The 25,048-nt window shown below is 39.7% G+C and overlaps 1 protein-coding gene across 2 annotated transcripts; it reads right to left on the bottom strand.

Annotated features, from left to right (window-relative positions):
- Nucleotides 1-1,293: 1,293 nt before the first annotated feature.
- On the bottom strand, nt 1,294-23,794 carry LOC124146880 (vesicle transport protein GOT1B-like). 2 transcript variants are annotated; one of them, XM_046517400.2, is made up of 7 exons: nt 23,648-23,794; nt 21,490-21,581; nt 18,441-18,619; nt 17,017-17,098; nt 15,841-15,873; nt 5,549-5,567; nt 1,294-1,535 (listed from the first exon to the last, which is right to left on the bottom strand). In XM_046517400.2, exons 1-6 carry the CDS (start codon nt 23,670-23,672, stop codon nt 5,556-5,558), a joined length of 423 nt encoding a protein of 140 aa, XP_046373356.1. In that variant the 5' UTR covers nt 23,673-23,794; the 3' UTR covers nt 1,294-1,535; nt 5,549-5,555. The 2 variants fall into 2 exon arrangements, with proteins under 2 accessions (XP_046373356.1, XP_046373354.1); XM_046517398.2 differs by having other exon boundaries at nt 1,294-2,098.
- Between the last annotated feature and the right edge of the window lie 1,254 nt (nt 23,795-25,048).

A 25,048-nucleotide genomic window follows, 5' to 3' on the forward strand; every position in this document is an offset into this window, starting at 1 on the left:
TTGACATCATGAGCATCGATCCAAGCAATTGGGATGCGATGACATGCATCAACCAAGTCAGCGAGCCTGACCACCCGATCCCGTTAGTCGCCTTTACGACAAGCATAGTCGCCTTTTACGGCAAGCATGAGTTGCTGAAGATCTATTCTAACCCGGACCTTTACGGGTGGCAAGACTCTCTGAGACCCATCCGATTGATCCAGCTATCGACCACTAATATGGGAGCTCTATTAGTGAGTGTGTTTGAATTAAATCTGTTTGAAGAATATTTCAGTTACAATATAACAGCGTGTCATCTTGATGTGGGAGGAAAGCCCGAAGTGATACAGGTATTAAATGTTTACAACTTTGGAGACAAGGGGATTCGTACCCACAAACACATGTTTCTGGCACGCCTAGGACCTATTCTTATTCGCAATCCCGACAGGCTATTGCACTAAGACCATCCCTAACTTGTACGTCTCTTGCCAATAGCCAACTTCAGAAGTGAGGTGAGGTGAGGTGAAATTGGGTTTAACGTCGCGTCCAAGATTATTGCACTTATATAGCGACGTGCATGCACGTGTATGTGTGTGTGTGGCTGCTTGTACTAGCCCGGGATCGAACCCTGGACCTTCCGCTCTCCGGGCGGACGCTCTACCACAAGACCACGGAGGCGGTCCAACTTCAGAAGTCTGCACGTCGGCGTGTGTTTAAATGTCAATGGATGTGTATCTCTAAAACTGTTTCCGGACGGAGAACAGGTTTGTTTGTGTGCTTGTTGTTTAACGCCGTACTCAGCAATATGCCAGCTATATGACGGCGGCCAGTAAATAATAGAGTCGGGACCAGTCAATCCAGTGATTGATATTGTGAGCATCGATCCACGCCGTCTGGGTACGATGACACGACATCAAGCAAGTCACAGAAGCTGACCACCCGATCCACCAGGGCCCCGTTCCACAACGTGATCTTAGCGCTAAGTCGATCGTTATTCCCATTCTTTAACACTGACTTACTACAGTCGTAGCGCTAAGATCGCTTTGTGGAACGGGGCCCTGGTCTCTTCTTATGACTAGCACAGTGGTGAAGACATAATCCAACCACAGACCCTTGTGTCGTTGCTTACATATTTCCAGATCAATTAATATCACGAGTGTCAGAAATTCACTATCCTGTGGTTATAACCCGGAACTCTCACAATATATGAATTATGTTGTCCCGGGGGCTCAAAATATGATTTGTGTATTCAGTTCTGAACTATAGCGGTGCCATTGTAGATTTATTATCACATATCACGAGACAAGACAGACAAAACTGTACATTTGTGTTTTATTGACTTTCTCTGTGATATATCCTTTATACAACATGAACATGATATCCAGATACGGCGTACCCTTGTCGTTGGTGACACTTATCATCTTGATCAGGTGTTGATGTTCTGATTAATAACCGGATGCCACACACCTCTTCGGCTCGACCCGTCCCTTTCCGTCTTGTCCCGGAATGACACGAGTGGTCACGAATAGTGCCGGGCCAAGATGAACCTTGTGGCTCTGTTGCCAAGGAAAATGTCGTGTGGAGAAACCAATGTTTCTTACTTAGAAGGTGATATACAGTTCTGTTCGGACCAAAAAGCGATCTTAGTGCTACGATCTCCGTAGGTCTATGCTAAGAGGATGCCAATCTCTTTTTTTTATCATGAGCATCGATCTACGCAATTGGGAACGTAGACATGAACCACGGACCTATATATACAAGTCCGTGCATGAACGAACCAAGTCAGACAACCTGACAGCCGTTAGTCGCCTGTTACGACAAGCACGGGTTGCTCAATTCGAACCCGGATCTTCAGGGGTAGATTGTTTAGAAAGTGCAAAGCGTGGGCTGCAGGAAAAAGCGTTGGCTGCAGGAAAGTGTTTAAATCCAAGTTGGGTGTCTATGTAGAATCCTTTGTATTTCTGGGCCATGGTTTGGGGTGAATAATGTACGGAGGTGACAATTTATGGAATCCACGTGACGATATAATAATGGAAGTGTACATGGAAATATCACTATTTACATATGAATGTGGGTGTAATTTGCTTTGAGCATCTTGGTGGATTCTGTCTTTATTCGTCTGAAAGGAAATAAATTCAACATACAAAACTGTGACTGAGTTAGTATCAATTTTTTCAAGAAACAGACGTTTATTAAATGGCCTTAGGGATCTTGCAGTTGATTAGAGTGGAGGACGGCAACAAGCTGGATTAGGTGCTGTACCAATGTCGGGATTCAAACCTGATTGGAGCGAACACACTACCTACTTGGCTTTGTGTTAGGGCTGGGACGAGTAAAAATTTACTACCCGAGGAACCCTCCCCCACCTCCTCCGGACCATTCGATATTACTTTTGATATTATATATTTTATTCCAGCTACATCTGCAATACCAGAATGAAAACACGTGCCTAAATACATTTTAAAGTATCTTGCAAAATGTATTTTTGTGGCGGACAACAATGTCAAGTAGAATGAATTTTTCTATGCAATTTGAGGGACAATTTAATCTTTTCGATTAAAAATCCACCCCCCACCTCCACCCCCCCGAATACCAAATGGTCAGACCCTTATGAGACATGTCCTCTTTGTATATTTAATGTTTGTATTACTTATAATATCTTTTCTTGTTTGGCAAGTGAAAGTTACAAAGTAAATTAATATTAAGTTTGTAGATGCAAGGTTCCTGATCAGATATTCGAAATCACGACTAGGGGGTAATGTGTTAAGACAATCACACACTAAAAATGCCACATATTTTCTACGTTCAAATTACGTAAAAGTTATAAACCGGGAACTAAATAATGAGTTCATTCAAACGATAACATTCCATTACTGTTAAATACGCCAACTACATGAAAAGGTCAACCCCAATGTATGTGGTTAACATGAATGTGACTGCTTGAGTATGGTCTGCGTGAGTACCATTGTACCCATGTTGTGAATCGAAACCAGGTCTTCAGCGTGACGAGCGATCGATTTAACAATTACCCAACGCTCTGTTATGGTAGATCTATTAACCTTTATACAAGTTTGTGCAGATAATCAGTTTATACAGTTATTGTTTAATCTACACAATGTAGGGATACCTTTGAGGCGCGATTCCGCCCTACTATTGCATTACATCCCCGATATTGACCGATAAAAAAACTAAAGCGACAGAAATCTCATTACAAATCAGCATTTACGAGCTACGTCATACCATTTATAATATGTGAGTGAGTGAGTATGGTTTTACGCCGCTTTTAGCAATATTCCAGCAATATCACGGCGGGGGACACCAGAAATGGGCTTCACACATTGTACCCATGTCGGGAATCGACCCCGGGTCTTCGGCGTGACGAGCGAACGCTTTAACCACTAGGCTACCCGACCGCCCCCAATTATATATTAGCACCATACCCGCGGTAAAAGGAAAGTTAGCCTCCATGACCAACACCCACATTAAGTTGAATAGCAGGCCAAGAGGCAACAGAAACTGGTCGTATCTGCTGTTCATTGTTTAAGCAGCATCTTCCCGAGGCAAGGCAGTGAACTGACTATAAAACTCCAGTTTCCACAAGCTGGACTTTTACAGTCAGTTAACTCCTCGGAAGATGTTTAATCAGTAACTCCAAATTACTCTCTTCCGATGGTTCGGGTGTTCCCATGGGCTGCCCTACCTTACCAATCTCACCATACCTTATGCCGTTGTACAAAGCGATCTTAGCGCTAAGGTGATCGTGACCCCCATACCTTAACATTGACTTGCGATGGTTGTAGCGCTAAGGTTGTTTTGTACAACAGTACCCAGGGTGCCGTTGTACGAAACAGCTTAGCACCACGTCTGTCGTAAGTCTTAGTTGAGGTATAGGAGTTACGATCACCTTAGCGCTAAGATCGCTTTGTGCAAATGCACCCAGAAAGGCAGTTACGATCAGCTAACAACCATTCACTGACAGTGCTGGGAGTCCAAAGATGGCGGATGGAATTTGGCGCATCATAAACTGCCTTATTATTAAAGCGAACACACCATGCACAGTAAGCTGCCACTGTCAGTAAGATTAGTTAAATATATATTTTTTTATCATAAAAAATAATGTTTTATGTCCATAAAATATTGCTTCTTGTAAATTATAACTGTACTGTTTACGACCGTGCTAAAATCTCGTAAAAAATAAACGTATGAAACGACCTTAACCATTCACTTCGGGGTATTTTTAAAACAAGAATTGCAGATATGAAACGAAAGCAGAACCAGCTGTCCCAATGTTCCCTGCAGACAGACATCCGTATTCGCATAGGCATAATTTCGCATTTTTGATTTTACAGCTTTTCTGATATTCACGTGGTTTTTTTTAAACAAAGTCGTAAAAATACCGACAAAGACCCCATATTTTAATGACTAGGCCTATACTGGCTTGTGACCTCCTCCATTGGGACCTCCCCACAAAGGCTCAATTTACGTAGGTCACAAATTAGCGGATAGAGATTGAGATTTTAGTAATAATCATGCACCATCAATGCTGGGACACCCAGAGAGGTAACAATGTGTGGAATCAAACTCGGGTGTGTGAGGAGTTCACTTCAACCACCCTACTGGTCAGGATTAATTTAAAGGAGAAATTTAATCTTGTCCCACCAAGGAATATATAGACCACCAACATAGCTCTCTCAAATACCTCTGTCAGTGTCCCCTTCTCCTAACTATGCATTCCGTAGTGTGCACAAATGGGTGTTGTCATGCTGCGTAAGGGACCGGTCATTTATTATAGGGGTGGTGGGTCATTGGGAATCAGGGGAGGGTCATCAAAAAAAAAAAAAATGACAGTCTCTAGGGGAAGGGTCATAAAAATAATACGCTCGTCACGCGGAAGACCCTGGTTCGAATCCCGACATGGGTACAATGTGTGAAGCCCATTTCTGGTGTCCCCCCCCGTGATATTTCTGGAATAGTGCTAAAGCGGCGTAAAACCAAACTCACTCACTCACTCATAAAAATAATACTTCTATTTGGGTAGGGTCATGAAAAAGTGGATCTTTTATAATAAAATATCAAGTGCTTTTTTTTCCTTTTAGAGAGGGTCATGAAAATAAGGTGCAAGGACATGGGAGGGTCATCCAAAAATATGACATGCACCAGGGGAGGGTCAAAATGTTCATCACATTTGTGCATCAAAACCCTTAATATAATTACAGAAACTGCATTAAAAAAAATAAAAAATTTCTTAAATAATCAGGATCATTTCACTCACATTTTACTTTAAAGAACATTTTACTGAAAATAAACGTTTATTACAACAATGCTTCTTTTCAATTCCTTTACAATACCAGCACCAGTTCTAAACTTGCACCTTGAAATTACTTAATCTTAATCAACACTCATGGTTTAGTATCCCTACTCCCTGTGTGTCTTGACCAAGAAATGGATGGTCCTAATTTCTGTAGTTTTAAATATCAAATTTTGGGGGTAACCTTTCCCTTGGGACTCACTGACGGGTTATTGGGAAGCTGACAACACAGAACCACCACCTGACTCATGGGATACTCACAATGGGATTACACCTTGTCCTGAAATCATAAACAGTCAGTGCCTCATCATCTTGTCCAGTCTATATGATGACATACTTGTATTGTGAAATAATGACCATCAATTACAATCATGTTCAACCAATCATTCTACAATCTGCCAACCTAAACCTAGCCAATATTTTCTTAATTTATTTTCTAATAATAAACTGTACAAAGATCCATCTAACAAACACGTACATACTATCATCATGCTATCTAGAGTGAGTGAGTGAGTGAGTGAGTGAGTTTGGTTTTACGCCGCTTTTAGCAATATTCCAGCAATATCATGGCGGGGGACACCAGAAATGGGCTTCACACATTGTACCCATGTCGGGATTCGAACCCGGGTCTTCGGTGTGACGAGCGAACGCTTTAACCACTAGGCTACCCGACCGCCCCCATGCTATCTAGAAGTGAGTTTGGTTTCAAAAGCACTTTCCACAGTATTCCAGTTATATCATGTGGGAGGAAAGCCCGAAGTGATGCAGGTCTCAGACGTTTACCACTCTGGTGAAACCCACAAGCACGGGTATGGTGCTGACAAACCCCAAAACCAGATCTGTCAAGTTGGATTCCCTTCTCTATTGTTTGGTTTATAGTTTTTTTGTGAACAATTCTGTGAAATATTTAAAAATGGATATGTTTTCATAAAACATTTCAAAACAGTAATTGATTGTGTGGAACATGAAAAAAGATGAAAAAAATGAAAAGAGACAGTTTTTTGCTTACATTACTACGATTAATTAACATCTCAATAAGAAGATAAGAAAATATCAACAAAATATATTAATCAACATTTGTAAAATTTAAGGTGAGCAACCTTCAATCAAATATATAAAACCTACAAGAGATCCTGATACATACATGCATGCATCCATCCATCCATCCATACATACAGCGAATTTGCGTAAAATACCCCCCAAAAACCCAATTTCTTTCAATTACTTGTGTACAGAAACACATGCATTAAATGAAAAACTCAAATGTATAAAAACAGCACGGGTAAATACCCAATGAAGCTTTTTCAGCATGCGTACAAAGGAGCTAATTTCCAAAACACAATTACTGGCTAATTTACTTCCCGAGTCAAGCCTAGATCTATTTATCTAGAACAGTTATATATTTTTTCATTTTTTTGAAATCTTAAAATGTTCACTACTTTTGGGAAAAACGCAATAGAGTGATGAATAGATGAGTGAGAAAATATTGGTTACCCAATGAAAAATTTAATTACCCAATTAAAATCAATCTAATTAAAATTAGATCTTAGTTCTTGCTACCGCTAAACAAAGATATGAGGACATCCCATCCCATTATGGGTCACGTCAGCACAACCTTGCATCCAACTAATCAGGGCGTCGCTTACCAGATCCTGAAAGTGACAATCGGAATGTGTTTTCTAATCAGGCAACCTCGAGATATTTAACACGGGGTATTCAGAACGACAGTTACGGGTTTTATGATTATATCCATACAATCTAGGCCATCTATAAGCCATTCCAGAATGTTGTTTTGGTCAGTTTTCAAAATTTTAATCGAGAATACGTCAAAATATGTTTCAAAGCATAATGGCCAGTTTGAAACTAGTGCCGTAAAGCTCGAGATAGCTGCCTTCTGATTGGCCAAAGTTGATTTCTTGTCAGTCATTTCATTGGTCGGTCAATGTTCGCGAAAAGTTGTTCTGACGTGACCCGTAATGGGATGTCCTCAGATCTTTGGTTAGCGGTAGTGAAAACTAAGATCTGAATTTAATGAGATTGAATGAAAATTGAAACCCGAAAGTATAAACTCAATTGCTCAAAAAGTGATGTGACATACTGTACATTCGGAGAAAACACTAAAACAAACAATACCATGGTTTCACATTTGTTTATTTGGCTATGTACATAATAAACTGAAGCTTTGAACGATGGAGCAAGGAATATGAGACATGTTGACATCAGGTAATACTTGTGACTAACAGAGCTTAGTTGATTTGATAAAAACCTTATATTCATGCAAAATATATTCATGACTTCTAACAAAACAACACATTCTATAAGGACCAATCATCGAGTGTCTGATCTATGTTTGAGTGACAGGTTACCACTGGTTACACTGTACGAAAGTTTTGAACAGATGTTACCTTTAGGTGTAACTATCAAATGATAAATGTCTCACTGCCCAATAAAAATATTTTTGATGATCCATCATGATTCAGAGAACAAACCTTGTTATTTCCTAAACACATTCCTACTATTGTTCATTATCCATTATGAGAACAGCGAACTATCTACCGTTTGAGCAATGGCAGTCAGTCCCCCGGTAGAAAATAACCAATAAAGAGCCTGAGGGTCTGGTTCCTGGTCGTACTTGCACTGCAGAACCTTCAACTGCAGGGTGAGTGAGTGAGTATGGTTTAATGCCGCTTTTAGCAATATTCCAGCAATATAAGGGCAGGGGACATCGGTAATGGGTTTCACACATTGTACCCATGTGGGGAATCGAACCTGGGGTTTTGGCGTGAGGAGCAAATGCTTTAACCGCTAGCCTACCCCCCAGCCTATTCAACTGCAGGGTGTCCTTAGGTGTGATAATGTTTCTAGAATATTAAGTTCCAATCAACACAAAAGTACCATAATAGTGAAAAGTTTAGAACTATATTAACAAAAGTATACTTTAGCACCAAGTATTGGGGACTAACAGAAACTTGTCGTGACATGATTGGGAGGGGGATATGTAAGTCATAAGTCACTGACTCCTGTACATACGATCTTGATGAATTGCTGGAGTGAGTGAAAATGGTTTTACGCCGCTTTACTTCGGTGTGAAGAGCGAACGCTTTAACCACTAAAGTACTCATGGAAATGAAAAAAAACCTGTTTTGCTGAATTTAATAATCGACACGAAGCATTACGTAGATGTAAATACGAAATAACAAAACAACTGGAAAAGTACTAGTCTGGATTTGCTAGTTTTATCTCAGTGCTCAATACAAAATGTACTTTACAGGAGGTAATTTGTAGGCACTTTCAACATTCAAAAATAAAACTACGTCCAAATTGACATGGAAGAAACAGGCTATAGGCATTATGCAAATGAGCCTGGAAAAAAGTTATCAAAACAACAATAAAAATAACAGCTATGTTCGTGTACATAATAATAATGACATGTAAGTTGTTGTTTGAGAAGGGAATATGTTACTTTTACGTTCTGATATTTTGACGATGATTCACTATCCCAAAATACCACTGACAAATCACTAACCACTGACAAATCACATGCACATGGGTTTCAAGTACCTGTTTTCACCTGTCATCAAGGTGTCATAGGTCATGGACATTCACCTTGATCTACTAACACCTGGTTATGCTCAGTTTCACAATAGTCTGTTTTGTTCATATTTTTACATACTTTTATGTGTAAAAAGACATAAAAACATTTGATACGCTGTATTTGTGCCAAGGCCCAATTAGTACTAATTGAGTTGTTTGAATATTTATATATTTTGTATATTAACTGCATTTATTTAAAATCTGAGATAGAAAAAACAGTTTTTTTTCATTTCCGTGAGTACTTTAGGCTACCCGACCGCCCCAGTCCGGACTAGTACAAGCAGCCACACACACGTGCAGGCATGTCGCTATGTAAGTGCAATAACCTCGAACATCACGATAAACCCCACTTCACCTCACCCCCTTGATCCATAGTTTTTGTGGTTATCAATTACAGTACTGTAGCAACTGTTATTAATGCAATTAAAATATTGAACATTTGCATCATTCTCTGTTTTCTTTAGTCAAGAGTCACATCATACACAAGACATTTAATTCTCCTCGACAACTGAGTCTTGACGCGAATGACACCTTATTGTTGGACAGATATGGTCGCAAACCATCTTCCCGAGGCAAAGGTGAGTAGTGAGTGAGTATGGTTTTACGCCGTTTTTAGCAATATTCCAGCAATATCACGGCGGGGCACCCCATAAAAGGGCCTCTAACATTGTACCCATGTGGGGAATGGAACCTGGGTCTCCGGTCAGAAGAGTGAACACTTTAACCACTAGGCTACCCATCGCCCTTCCAATACCACTGAGGGGGCACGGGTGGCCAAGTCGTCTAAGGCGCCGCGATTCGCTGTGCAGAATTGCGTCCCTTGGGCACGCCAGAAACCTATGATTGTGGGTTCGAATCCTGGTTCGCCCCCATTAGGTTCCTAGGTTTGTCAGCACCATACCCGTGCTCGTAGGTTTCACCAAAGTGGTAAACGTCTGAGACCTGCATCACTTCGAGCTTTCCTCCCACATTAAGCTGGCATGCCACGATATAACTGGAATGTTGTTAAAAGCGGCGTTAAACCCAACCCACTCACTCACTCACTCACTCCAATACCACTGAATGTCAGCAGGTAAAACATACTGAGGACATATGAACATCAACGATGCTTATCACAATTTATTTGGGACTGAAGTATAAACTACCATATTCGCGGTATCAAGCACCCCCTTATCAATTGCTACACCAATCTCTTAGTAATCTCTTAGTAATCCTTATTAATCCCTCATACTAAGCCCAAAGTTTACATGCCCGTTCATATTTTGTGTGTATATTACAGATTTATTTACAGAAAGAGGAAAAATTGCCCAGTAACTATACCACTCAACATATTAATTTAACAACTGACAAGAAATCATTTTTGTGTTTCATGGAACGATAAAATCTCTCCCTATCAAAACTGGAGTAGGACGCTCTAAGTTTTGTTTGTTTGTTTATTGTTTAACGGCGCACTCAGCAATATTCCAGCTATATGGACCAGACAATCCAGTGATTGATGAGCATCGATCCACGCAATTGAGATCGATGACATGCATCAACCAAGTTAGCGAGCCTGACCACCCGATCTTGTTAGTCGCTTCTTACGACAAGCATAGTAGCCTTTTACAGTAAGCATGGGTTGCTGAAGACCTATTCTACCCTAAATCCTAAGTATTACATTCTTCCAAATCTCTATCTCTCGATCCCTGACAACATAATTCAACTTGTGTAGGGTTTAATGAGAGCTCCCTTTGATGTACTGCACACTGACTCCTTAGTCCAGCCAAAATATAACTCCATAATTCCAGCCTAGTTGGGCAAGGATGGAAACTGGACTCTTTTAGTCAGTTAACTCCCTTGCCTCGGGAAGATGAATTATTACGGCAAATACGTTATCTGGTTATACATACTACTCAAAAGAAGTTAAGCACCACCCAATTCTTTCATATTACTGTTTAAGTATAGTAACATGAAAGAATTAGGTTTTCTTATCTTCTTTTGAGTGGTATGTTTGAGAGTTGTGACGAGTCAGCGACTTACAGACGACCGTGATGCTGCTGCAGGGTATCACTGATCAACCAGATTGCATATGTTTGCTTCAGATGATAACGTAGATGATATTTACAGGAAGATAATGACAAAATAGTAACACTTCACATTTATACATGGTTAATATCTTACACGACATTCATACAGGGCCAGACAGCACACTGGTAAGAAGGAACACTCTTATGTTGTGTACCCACACATTCATGATAAATTACCTGCTCTACTAAACACACAGATACATGTTATTGTGTTCAAACTCCTGTGTACCACATCCTGGTCAGGCAACATCTGGACTTTCACTGACTACCCATTAACCAAAAATCGACTCAATCTCGTTAAAATCAGACCTTAGTTCTCGCTACCGCTGAACAAAGATCTGAGGACATCCCATTACGGGTCACGTCAGGCCGACCTTGCGCGAACTATGACCGACCAATGGAATGACCAATCAGAAGGCTGCTTTCTCGTGCTTTACGGCACAAAATTCAAATTGGCGACTACGCTTCGAAACATATTTTGACAAATTCTCGATTACAAATTTGAAACCTGAACAAAAAACATTCTGGAATGGCTAATAGATGGTCTAGATTGTAAGGATTCTGTCGTTAAACCCGTAACTATCGTTTCGGAATACACCATGTTAAAGTTTTCGAGGTTGCATGACTAGAAATCACATTCCGACTGTCACTTTCATAATCTGGTAAGCGACGCACTGATTGGTCGGATGAAAGGTCGTTCTGACGTGACCCCTAATAGGATGTCTTCAGATCTTTGTTTAGCGGTAGCGAGAACTAAGGTCTGATTTTAATGAGATTGAAATCAACTTTACATATTCCGAGCTGGACATGATAATCCAAACTTCTTGTGGTCTTTCATTGCGAGAGAATCATCCTTAAAACTTTCCACCATCTTCAACTAGTAGACTAGGGGCTGTGTTGAACACTGGTAGTGAGGACCCATGTGGGAATCAAACCTGTGTTTAGTCCAAGCTGAGCAAACACACTAACTACGGGGCCACCTAAATGTCACAACACCTGGTGTCTCAAGATTTCACCCATATCTTCAAAAATAACCAGGAAAGTTGATAATTTGGAGTAGCAAATATTTTATGAAAAGTACATTATATAACTTAAGCATAATATGAAACCATTCATTATTGGCATATGGGTTGGCTAGACAATTTGGCAGCTGATCATGATGCTAATTATTCTGTTATAAGAAATTCAGCTTGTGAATATTGGTGAGGCAGTGAGTGAGTGAGTGAGTATGGTTTTACGCCGCTTTTAGCAATATTCCAGCAATATCACGGCGGGGGACACCAGAAATGGGCTTCACACATTGTACTCATGTCGGGAATCGAACCCGGGTCTTCGGCGTGACGAGCTGACGCTTTAACCACTAGGCTACCCGACCGCCCCTGGTGAGGCAGAGCATCTCACAGTTCCCTAGTGCTGTGGCCAGTACACAGGGTGTTGAGCACCAGGGATGATACAGGGCTGTGATGATACACGACATGATACCAATGTACCTTGATGGTACAAGATGGTACATAAACACTCACCACATGCATGAAGGGGGCCTATTCCTTCATCACAGAGGAAAGATTAAAGACCCAACAAGTCCTATTTTGGAAACTTTGGAGCAATTAGTGTCTTCATTCTTCTCAAAGCAGCATAACCAACTTGTTAGATCTACTTTGAGAATTTATTAAATTGTATTTCAAAAGATTTTGTTAATATTTTTCACACCCCAGATGAATGCTGCACTGAAGAACAACCTCCATACAACTTGAAATATTCAACATTTGAATCTCAAAAACAATTTTTGAAATATCTGAGAAAACTTTCAATTCAAACTGGAATACAAAACAAGATTATTTTCAATCGCAGCCAGATCTGTAACTACGAATAAGTGAACCAAAGAAATAATCAAAAGTTTCGTGACATTTTTGGTAAGACATGTAAAGCTTGAGGTAAACGTGTATTTACTCTGTACACAAGACAGCGCATCTTCCCGAGGCAAGGGAATTAACTGACTGGAATTCCTGGGCTCGATCGTAGCGCCCCCAGTGGCTATTACGAGTTATGTCCTTTCTATGCCTCTCCTATTGACCAATCAGATTCAACCTCTTGTATCACTTGCATTTGCTTCAAACAAAACGGTGGCGCCCAGTCAAGACGATCTGATTGATAATCAAGATCTATATTGTGATAAAACGAGTCTTACATCGGGAAGTGCATCAAATCACGTGAGCACCTTGATTAAAAACAGGAAAAGATTTAGAAAATATCTGTTGACAACGAGTTAGAGGTGCATATGTTTTACAAATCCTGCAGTCGACCGAAATCTGCATGACAGTTTACGAACCGGATTTCGGTTTCGGTTTGCGATTTTGATTGGACTATGCATAGACTCGTTAGTCCAACCAAAATGTAACTCCATAATACCAGCCTAGTTTGGCAAGGGTGGAAACTGGACTTTTATAGTCAGTTAACTCTCTTGCCTCAGGAAGATGAATAGCCACTGGTGGCGCTACGATCGAGCCCAGGAATTCCAGCCTAGTTCGGCAAGGGTGGAAACTGGACTTTTATAGTCAGTTAACTCTCTTGCCTCGGGAAGATGAATAGCCACTGGTGGCGCTACGATCGAGCCCAGGAATTCCAGCCTAGTTCGGCAAGGGTGGAAACTGGACTTTTATAGTCTAGTTAACTCTCTTGCCTCGGGAAGATGAAGACAGCCTGTACCTGCAACAGGGCACTGGGTGGAAACACCTGCTGTTAACTTCTAGCTACAGTTGTTTCTTACCGGCAGTTTTATGATGGTTATCTCTATCTGTAGAGTAACCGGAGATCTAATGTTGAACATCAGACTGACACAATGTGCATACCATGTTTCCTCGATTTAACGCCCGGGTGCATATTTCTTTGAGACACTTTTCAACCGGGTATTTTATCAAGGCCTAGCATTCATAATTTCAATTTCCCTTAACAATATATTCAGATCCTCCTTCGGTACTATAGTTCAAAATTCTTGAAACTGTTTAGTGGACACAATGAGTTGTACACATATAGTACTTGAAGTACGATATGGGATGTGTTATGAAACTCGCACAGATGATAATTCGGAGAATTCCGAGCATAAAAAACTACCTGTTGTCAAAGTTGTCCAGTGTTTCAGGTTTTCAGTTACCCTGTAGCGTTTAATTGAGGAAATACGGTACATGCAGCCAGGCTTCATGCAGCTTATAGCCGAGTCTCCATCTGTCTCCCCTGACCTGTCTTCCTTAGCAGGTGACACCTTCACATTGCAGCATCAATGAGTGAGTGAGTTGAGTTTAACACCGTTTGTAACAGTATTCCAGTTATATCACGGCGTGTCAGCTTGATGTGGGGGGAAAGCCCGAAGTGTTGCTGGTCTCAGATGTATACCACTTTGGTGAAACCCACGAGCACGGGTATGGTGCTGACAAACCTAGAATAATAATTGGGACGAACTGGGATTCGAACCAATAATCAAAGGTTCACTGGCATGCCCAAGGGATGCAACTCTGCACAGCTTATTGCAACACTTTAGACGACTGGGCTGTCCATGACCCCTCATCAATGATATGGACTATACACATGCACACAACATTCTCCTCGTTTTGATGCATAACTTGGAGACTAAGCTCCACAATCTGGCACCAATCTTCTGCTTGGTCATGTAATTAATACCTTTCATAAAACTGAGACATTGTCAGGAGCATCAATAGTTTTCAAAACAAAGTTTCAAGTGGTCTTTGTTATGACAACACATTGAGATTCCTCCTGTTGTTTGTATCAGTTCATATAGTATTGATGTATTCAGGAGAAAAACCCAATTAAAATGAAACGTAATAACCAAATTAAAATAAAGTGGAATGAAGTGTCCACCTTTTATGTGTTAAATATGGTAGGTGTCAATCAATCTGGTGGTATTAACAATGGGGTGGAATTATGGGAGAATCCTACACCGACTGGGGTTACACTTCGTACACACCGGCCGGCTTAACATATTGTATACACCAGCCGGGGTTACTTTGTGTACATAAGCAGGGATTACACTTCGTATACACCAGCTGGGGTTACACTTCGTATACACCAGCTGGGGTCACACTTCGTACACACTAACCGGGGTTACACTTTGTATACACCAGCCAGGGTTACACTTCATATACACCAGCCGGGGTTACACTTCGTATACACCAGCTGGGGTTACCAGCCGGGGTCACACTTCATATACACTAGCTGGGGCTACACTTCGTATACACCAGCTGGGGTCACACTTCGTATACACCAGCTGGGGTTACACTTCGTATAAACCAGCCGGGGTTATACTTCGTATACACCAGCTGGGGTTACACTTTGTGTACACCAGCTGGTGTTACACTTTGTATACACCAGCTTGGGTTACACTTCGTATACACTAACCGGGGTTACACTTTGTATACACCAGCCGGGGTTACACTTCGTATACACCAGCCGGGGTTACACTTCGTATACACCAGCTGGGGTTACACTTCGTATACACTGGCTGGGGTTACACTTCGTATACACTAACTGGAGTTACACTTTGTATACACCAGCTGGGGTTACACTTCGTATACACTAACCAGGGTTACACTTTGTATACACCAGCCGGGGTTACACTTCGTATACACCAGCCAGGGTTACACTTCGTATACACCAGCTAGGGTTACACTTCGTATAAACCAGCCGGGGTTATACTTCGTATACACCAGGCGGGGTTACACTTCGTATACACCAGCCGGGGTTACACTTCGGATAAACTAGCTAGTGTTACTCCCACTTTACACTTTTGTTTTCGTTTACACTGTCAACATTCACACAACGCAGTCGGACACATGGTAACACATGAATGTGTTTTACAATGAGCATCAGGTGGAGTTATACCATAGAGCCAGACTCTCCCACTCTATCTGCAAACTGAAATAAGAGCGAAACGTAAATTCAGAATATATTTCATTAACAGATTTAAATATCAGTGCATTAATTATTCTACCAGTGATTACTCACAATATGCAGATAAGCATAAAAGAAAGAGAACAAGAAATAATTAAAGACAATACATGACTGTTACCAATAGCTGCGAAAAAATTTATATTTGAGAAAATGTATCATTCAACACATAGCATTTACTGTCCGACTAACTTGGCCCTTGAAATATCTACCTCATTCGAATGGCTTGGGTATAGGTCAACCCCACAATAATCAATATATCTAGTACTCAATAACACCCGGAAATCCATAAATATACTCACTACCAAAAGAAACATACAGAGAAGTGTGTATGTTAAGATTTTGTTTGTTTGTTTGTTTGTCTCTTAACGCCGCACCCAGCAATTTTCCAGCTTAATGACGGCGGTCTGTAAATAATTGAGTCTGGACCAGACAATCCAGTGATTGATATCATGAGCATCGATCCACTCAACTGAGATATGATGACATGCATCAACAAAGTCACCGGACCTGATCACCCGATCCCGTTAGTACTTCTTCCGACAAGCATCGTTAGGAAGAGTTGTTTCCAAAGTGTACGACTTAATGACAAAACTAACAATCAGTCAAGTGTTACCACAGAGCCTCTTTATTCTTTTCACGATATGCTGCATGTGATTTCCAAACTTTACACGCTAATTCTGCACAAGACAAATATTGCATCTCGAGTCATGTATCTATGACATGCTGCAGTCATGAGCATCGGTTCACACGACATACCAGTATGTTCATTTGTGCATCAAACTAATCTAATATCTCTTGAATATGAGTGAGTGAGTGAATATGGTTTTACGCCGCTTTTAGCAATATTCCAGCAATAGCAATATTCCAGCAATATCACAGAAATGGGCTTCACACATTGTACCCTTGTCTGGAATCGAACCCGGGTCTTCGGCGTGACGAGCGAACGCTTTAACCACTAGGCTACCCGACCGCCCCTCTCTTGAATATGAGTGATTCTTCATATCTTAACCAACATGAATGGCATTCACGTTTCTTTTGGTGTAAATATACATACAATAAAATGTCTGTCTCCTTATACTATATCAAGGACACAAAGATTTAACTTACAGATCTAATTCCCGGTAGATTCAATATTGTTCCTACAACTGGTACACGTCTTAAAAAGTTGACAGCAACAGGGAAGAATCCACTGAAACAGACAACAACATTGTCAGTATTTCACAGGAGTCAGTGAAAAAAAAATCTGTTAGAACAATCATTTGCTTCATGATAAATATGCATCTTTAAACCTTTCTTGCTTGTTCTGTTTGTAATTTCATTATAGCTTCTATTTTTGAAGCATAAGATCAACTTGATTGTTTGTTTGTTTGTTTGTTTGTTGTTAAACGCTGCACTCAGCAATATTCCAGCTATATGACGGAGGTCTGTAAATAATCCCGTCTTGACCAGACAATTTAGTGATTGACATCATGAGCATCGATACACGCAATTGGGATACGATGACATGCATCAACCAAGTCAGCTAGTCTGACCACCTGATCCCGTTAGTCGCCTCTAATGACAAGCAAAGTCGCCTGTTACAGCAAGCATGGATTGCTGAAAACCTATTCTAACCCAGATCTTCACGGGTCAAAATTAACTTGAAATTAATTTTAATATTTTGAGTTGCATCTTCCACAATGACGAGACAATATTGAGCAAAGTCATGGCTTGGCACACCAAGAATGGGGATTTGATCCAAGGTCTTGGGTGAGCTACTTTATCTACTCGGCTACCTTAATACCGTTTGTTTTGTTGCTGTTTAATGCCACACTCATCATGACAACAGCCTGTATGTAATCAAGTCTGTACCAGACAATCCAGTGATCGATACTGTACGTAATGATCCACTCTGCGATAAAAACTGGCACTTGTCCTATAGTCCTTGCCAAACTGCCCAATAGTTAGCATAAGGACGAGTAGAAATTTGCCCCTTTTAAGGGTATTACCGTATGTTTTCATTCTAAGGAATGGTGGACTAAAAGTGTTAGTTTCTACTGCCGTCCATGCAATTAGGAATGACATGCAATCAACCAAGGCACCGAGCCTGATCTCCGATCAATTTGGACACCTCTAACAACCAGCATTGGTTGCTGGGGATCTGTTCTAACCAGATTTGTTTGTTTGTTTGTTGTTTAACGCCGCAATCCAGTGATTGACATCATGAGCATCGATCCACGCAATGGGGATCGATCACATGCATCAACCAAGTCAGCAAGCCTGACCACCCAATCCCGTTAATTGCCTCTTATGACAAGCATAGTCGCATTTTACAGCAAGCATTGGTTACTGAAAACCTATTCTAACCCAGATCTTCACAGGTCAAAATTAACTTGAAATTAATTACTTTTTTAATATTTTGAGTTGCATCTTCCACAATGCGAGACAATATTGACCTATTCTACCCCAGATCTTCACGGGCCGACAAGTGAAGTACAAGCATTTACACTGATGATGAATCTGGTTATCATCAGCTAAGTACATCTCATTACCTGAATAACAAGAAGAAACCATACATCTCCACACACATGCCGACCATCGGCCACCCCAGGAGGACCACCAGGATGCCCCCGAGGAAGAACCCTGTTGCCTTCACTTTATGCTTCTGGAAGAAAAATCGGGCTGTTCTCTCCAAGCCGATGACGAATGCCAGGCCAGCTAAGAATAAAATCTGCAAACAGAAAGAAATGTCTTAAACATTGTAGTGGGGACTTCACTGTATGTCGCGATATCGATGTATCGGCAATCTTATCACGTTGGTAATGTGCTTATACAAATTAATGACTATCGATACTGAACTAATAAGTCACTGCCACAGAGCCGTTTACATTATTAGTGAGTGAGTTGTGTTTAACACCGCTTTTAACAGTATTCCAGTTATATCGCGGCGTGTCAGCTTAATGTGGGAGGAAAGTCCAAAGTGATGCAGGTCTCAGACGTTTACCACTTCGGTGAAACCCACAAGCACGGATATGGTGCTGACAAACCTAGAAACATAATCAGGGCGAACCGGGATTCGAACCCACAATCATAGGTTTCGGGCTCGCCCAAGGGACGCAACTCTGTTCAGCGAATCGTGGCGCCTGGGCCACCCGTGCCCACTTTCATTATTAAGATTACCATGGTTAAAATAGACAAAGTGGAGAAAGAAAATTCAATTTCAACCATTTTATGGATCTGCCTGGTTCATATTTAGCATTAAATTGCAGGTTTATATTTATCTATACACATACTGAATAAAGAAACTTATTATTTATCAATATATCATCATACTCTGAGTCTATATGTCAGTTAAAGCTGTACGGTACTACCAGTATACCAAGATATGAAATACCATCAAATATGTATCTCAATATTGGTATATTGTGTTTTTAAAAAATGATGCATATCTTTATATTGTTGTTACTTGAATTGAAATTAGGACATTAAGAAATTAACAACTGCTTCCTGTGAACGAAAAAGTGAAACTATTTGTGACCAGTTTCCTGTATATCTAATGTGTCTATTACCAATGCATTGTGACCATAGCAACAACCAACATATTATGAAAATGTCAAAAATGTGCAGGGAGTATTTTTTAAATTCAGGTTTATATTAAATTACAGATGAAAGAATGTATGTAATATATTGTGGTATGTATCGCAATACATGAATCATCATCGGTGATTATTGCAATACCCGTCACTAATCATGCTAATACTGATACTAAAATTTCAATGCCACCCCTTCCTTGTAGCACATGATGATAAAATGTCATGGACAATGTTGACATTTCATCACTTGAATGCCGTCTGCGACTTTAGCCACTAGCCCGAAGACTGTGTCTAGTAACATTCAGTTCGGTCTTGTAAACTCAGCTAATAACATCATCCCAACACTCAGCACACAGCTTCTAAAGTTAGTGGGAATTCAAGCCATCATGATGAGGGATGGGCAAGCAGTTACTGCACTGCCGAATAAGCAGTATTTCAGCTGTATTGTGTATGCCATGTATATGATGGAGCCTGTATATAATCTGTATGCCATGTATATGATGGAGCCTGTATATAATCTGTATGCCATGTATATGATGGAGCCTGTATATAATCTGTATGCCATGTATATGATGGAGCCTATATATAATCTGTATGCCATGTATATGATGGAGCCTGTATATAATCTGTATGCAGGGATGTGAGCAGGTTTACTCTAAAAAAGAGGAAAAGTCTAGGGGGGTCATCTGATTGCATTTTAAGCAATTTCGTGCAGTTTGGACAACATTCGCACCAAGAAATGTATTAAGTCATGGGCAAAAGTCAAATAAACAAGATGGCAGATGCAGTAAAATTTCGAAGTTAAATCAGTACTTTCAAAAAATCGGGCATAGCTTTCGCGCACCTGGCTACCCGCCAGGTCTGGGAGCAATACTGCCATAAACTTCAACCCCCATCCCCCAGACAAGGACAACGGTCACAAGCGTGCAATGTCTGACCCTTTCCCCATGTTGAAGCTTATTGAAAAAAACTTACCTTGTACTTACCTTTTGATGAAAAAAACAAAAATCCATTGCAAACATAAGACATTAATACAATATATATCCCCTATGTTATGGGGTTTTGGACGCTGAAGAAACATTCATAGTTTTCTCGCTAATCACATGAACAACTGTAAAACATCTCATTCACTTACAGGCTAAAAGACAACTTTATCTTAAACACAAGCCATCAGCTGACTCTGAGTATTAACAATATCTGTGTGACGCCACACCCCACGTTATAGTGCAAGTATTCGTGATAGAAAACGTATGATCGCCGAAAACCTATGCTGGTGAAAGCTCTGATCGAAAACAGGACGATCAGCGACGGTTGTCCGGTTTTCGATCATATTTTTCGGAGTGTTTTTTTTAAAAAATTTTATTAAATTTTTTACGCGGAAGATGATTTTTTCCGAGGACTACAGTTTTAAAAAACGCGATTTTCCGCGTTTCCGCGGAGATTTCACATCCCTGGTATGCCATGTATATGATGGAGCCTGTATATAATCTGTATGCCATGTATATGATGGAGCCTGTATATAATCTGTATGCCATGTATGTGATGGAGCCTGTATACATGGTATATAATCTGTATGCCATGTATATGATGGAGCCTGTATATAATCTGTATGCCATGTATATGATGGAGCCTGTATATAATCTGTATGCCATGTATGTGATGAAGCCTGTATACATGGTATATAATCTGTATGTCGTGTATATGATGGAGCCTGTGTATAATCTGTATGTCGTGTATATGATGGAGCCTGTTTATAATCTGTATGTCATGTAATGATGGAACCTGTTTATAATCTGTATGTCATGTATATGATGGAGCCTGTATATAATCTGTATGTCATGTATATGATGGAGCCTGTTTATAATCTGTATGTCATGTATATGATGGAGCCTGTGTATAATCTGTATGTCGTGTATATGATGGAGCCTGTATATAATCTGTATGTCATGTATATGATTGAGCATGTATATAATCCAGTCGGACAAGACCGTAGTACCCCAGTACTTACATTGCCAATTGCAAGCAGACCTTTGTCAAATAAGAACATGACACCCAGAAACAGGAAGGCGATGCCAAATCCAGCCAAGCCCACTCCAATTTCTGAAACAAAGAGTACACAGCATTAGTACTTTCATCAAGAGTAGGATCATGAAAACACTGGCTTTTATTTTCACACTAGTAAAATACTGGTTTTTAATCCACACGACTGAAATACTGGTTTTTATTTTCATACAGGTGAAATACTGCATGGTTTTAATTTTCATATCGGTACTGTTGAAATACTGGCTTCTATTTTCACATTGTTTTTTCAGAAGGATAAATCTCTCATAACTGTTTTAAACACAGTATATCTGAACTTTATTTCAATTGCTGACAAAACTCACCAGTGAATTTTTGCTTTTGTTTTTATGAACCGAAAAACATTAAGGCCCATTATGTTTATCATGTTTATACCTCCATGAACACAAACAAATTGTAGTCAATCTTACATAAATACTTGACATCCCTTGACACCATATAGACCAAAGCATCCTTGAAAGATATTGTGGTTACCTGGTGCTCAGAATGAGCATTGCTATGGGATATAATAAATGAATCTAATAACAAAGCCAATAACCAAAGTGATTCAGCACTAGACTGCAGTATATTCAACCTAGTAACGTGTCAAATCTAGTCACTGTTTGTTTACACAAGTTGATTAAGTAGCCATGACAGTTAGCCAACCTCATTTTTCAAGATCAACATTTTTCATTGTTCACTTTAAGCATGCATTGTGTATTAATGCGTGATAGAAGATGACTTATGATTATTATTAATTATTATACTGGGATCTTTGTTTTGGGCAAACTTGTTCTTATTTAAGGCTAATCATCCAAGTATAATGCAGCAAGTATAATGTTACCATGGTTACAGCAGATGTGGTGAATACATAACATTATCATTATTATTATTATTATTATTATTATTATTATTATTATGGGATCTTTGTTTTTGGCAAACCTGTTCTTATTTATGGCTAATCATCCAAGTATAATGCAGCAAGTATAATGTTACCATGGTTACAGCAGATGTGGTGAATACATGACACTGCTTAATTTTATTTACATCAAATGATGGTGCAAACTGGTGCAGCAACAACTGTAATCTTTGACCCATATAATCAGTTGAATATGCATAATGTTCAATTTCCTGCCAGCTGAAGTTAGATCACAACAGAGTAAATGCTATCACTCAATAGAACTGCAGATACCTCATACTGTATCATGCTATTCTAAGTTGTCTGTCATTTAATCTCAAAGGTAGGTCAACTTGCGTAATGCATTTTCGGCTAGATCAGCATTAGTGCACTGACAATAATTTGTTGACTTATTAATTTCATAATTGTAAGTGATGAGCACAACATTTTAAAATGACACAAACTGACATAATTATTAAATTAAGAGAAACATGTAATACTCACAGGGTCCATAATGTTTTTACTTAATTTGTGGTAGAAATTGGTTGGTTGGTGTGTTGTTTTACGCCGCACTCAGCAATATTCCAGCTATATGATGGCAGTCTGTAAATAATCGAGTCTGGACCAGACAGTCCAGTGATTGATATCATAAGCATTGATCCACGCAATTGGGATCAAGGACCTGCATCAACCAAGTCAGCGAGCCTGACCACCCGATCCCGTTAGTCGCCTTTTACGACAAGCATAGTCACCTTTTACGGCAAGCATGGGTTGCTGAAGACCTATTCTACCCCGTATCTTCACGGGTCTGGTAGAAATAATAACAATGTATTGATTATCATCGATAGAACAGATTTTTTAATATTTAGCTTCGATATTTAATGCTCTCCACAACACAATGTCCTACATGTGGACAGTATCAGTTCGTTGTCCAAATTAAATTCCACTATTCCAAAAATAATTTAAACATGTTCAGTATCATATTTGTTAGGTGGTGTATCAATTTCAGTCTAGATTCCAATGTTAGTGTGCAACTATCTTCACTATCTGTTACTAAATGAATAAAAACACCATTTCTGTATTATGCTTGTCGTCCAAGCTGTCGATACGCCTAATGAAAACATAACATGGTAACAGACGTCAGCAAGACTGAGGAATGACGTGTCAGTACAAGCATCCAACAGAAGCTTAATTCAATGAAATAACTCACTTTGAAAATCTGTTACTTGCATCATTTTGACAGTTTTTGATTTAAACTATTTCCGTCACAAAAGTAACTTTCATAGAGCCCCAGATCCACTGTTAATTGACGAAATATTTGTCACGCTGTCACTCTTTCATAGCACCGGATGTTATAAATAAACAGACTTTGATAAATGAAGAACGACACAAGGGAGGTAACTCTAGTCGGGGTTAAAAGTAGAAGCCACATCGGCAGTATTTCGGCCATATCGTGACGATGGACAGCATTATAACTAGATTACCATAGACATTGTATTTTAACTACTTTATTAGAGCATTAAATCGTTATTACTATTATTTGACTGTACATTATTATAAAAAAACAAACAACAACACGGGTTACATATCGCCAGAAACAAGAGACCATAAAATAATTTATTTTTTAAGGTCTCTACAGAAACTTTAGGTTGATCACCACAATAGCGACTTCTGCTGTCTGCATGGTACCCCGGCAGAATTTACACCATCACTGCAGTTGCTATCGATTGCTTGCAATGACGCCTACAAATGTACATTACAAATGTATTTATTTATGATAAATGTAACATATGGCCTAAATCCCTATGAGACACACTAAGACCACACAACACACTTAAATAGAAGAATGGTATTAATATCATTATTATACAATGATAAGAATAACTTAGTATATTAGTATCTAAACTTTATACAAAGGCTACAGGGAGTATTTCCATCTTTTATACTTTTAGTAACAAATGCGGCTAAGAGTTTTACAAATTTAGCGTTACCCAATACGAATGCGGCCTGATCAATGGGCGACAATAAATCACATTTTATATCGTGAGTCAAATAAGATAAAAAAATGATAAAAAAGGAACTTTGTCGTCATCATGGTCATAGTTACTGACTTTATTCACTTTAGGTGTCTTGGGGGCGTGTATATCTACCAGCTTCTATTGAAGGTACCACATTGTTACTCATAAGCCTACTATGGTAAGATCTCCGTGAGATGTTAGTAACAGATGGTTTAGACAGCAATAAGGTCTTAAACTGTCTACAGGTACGAAGGTTATTTTCGTTCGGTGTCATTCCAAAGTTCATTGCAACCCTGGCAACCCAAACATCTAATCCATTGCGTAACATAACATTCTGTTCCAGATATATTATACAAATCTGCTACCAGTAACTTAAGAGGATTCAACATATTAAAAACAATACTATACATGATTTTGAAATCATGGCAGACCTTCTGCATATAGTACTGGGTATTGGGGACTGTTCCTTTCGGTACAACTTACACCTAAAAAGTCAGTTTTTTGCTTTGAAAAGGCGACATCCAGCCCATTTCATCCTGGACAGCCAAATTGGGTGTGTTACTGCCAACACCAAGAAAAAACCCACGAAAGAA

This window comes from Haliotis rufescens, unplaced genomic scaffold (assembly GCF_023055435.1).
Source record: "Haliotis rufescens isolate VD_foot unplaced genomic scaffold, xgHalRufe1.0.p SCAF_6, whole genome shotgun sequence".
In the NCBI taxonomy this organism is placed as follows: Eukaryota; Metazoa; Mollusca; class Gastropoda; order Lepetellida; family Haliotidae; genus Haliotis; species Haliotis rufescens.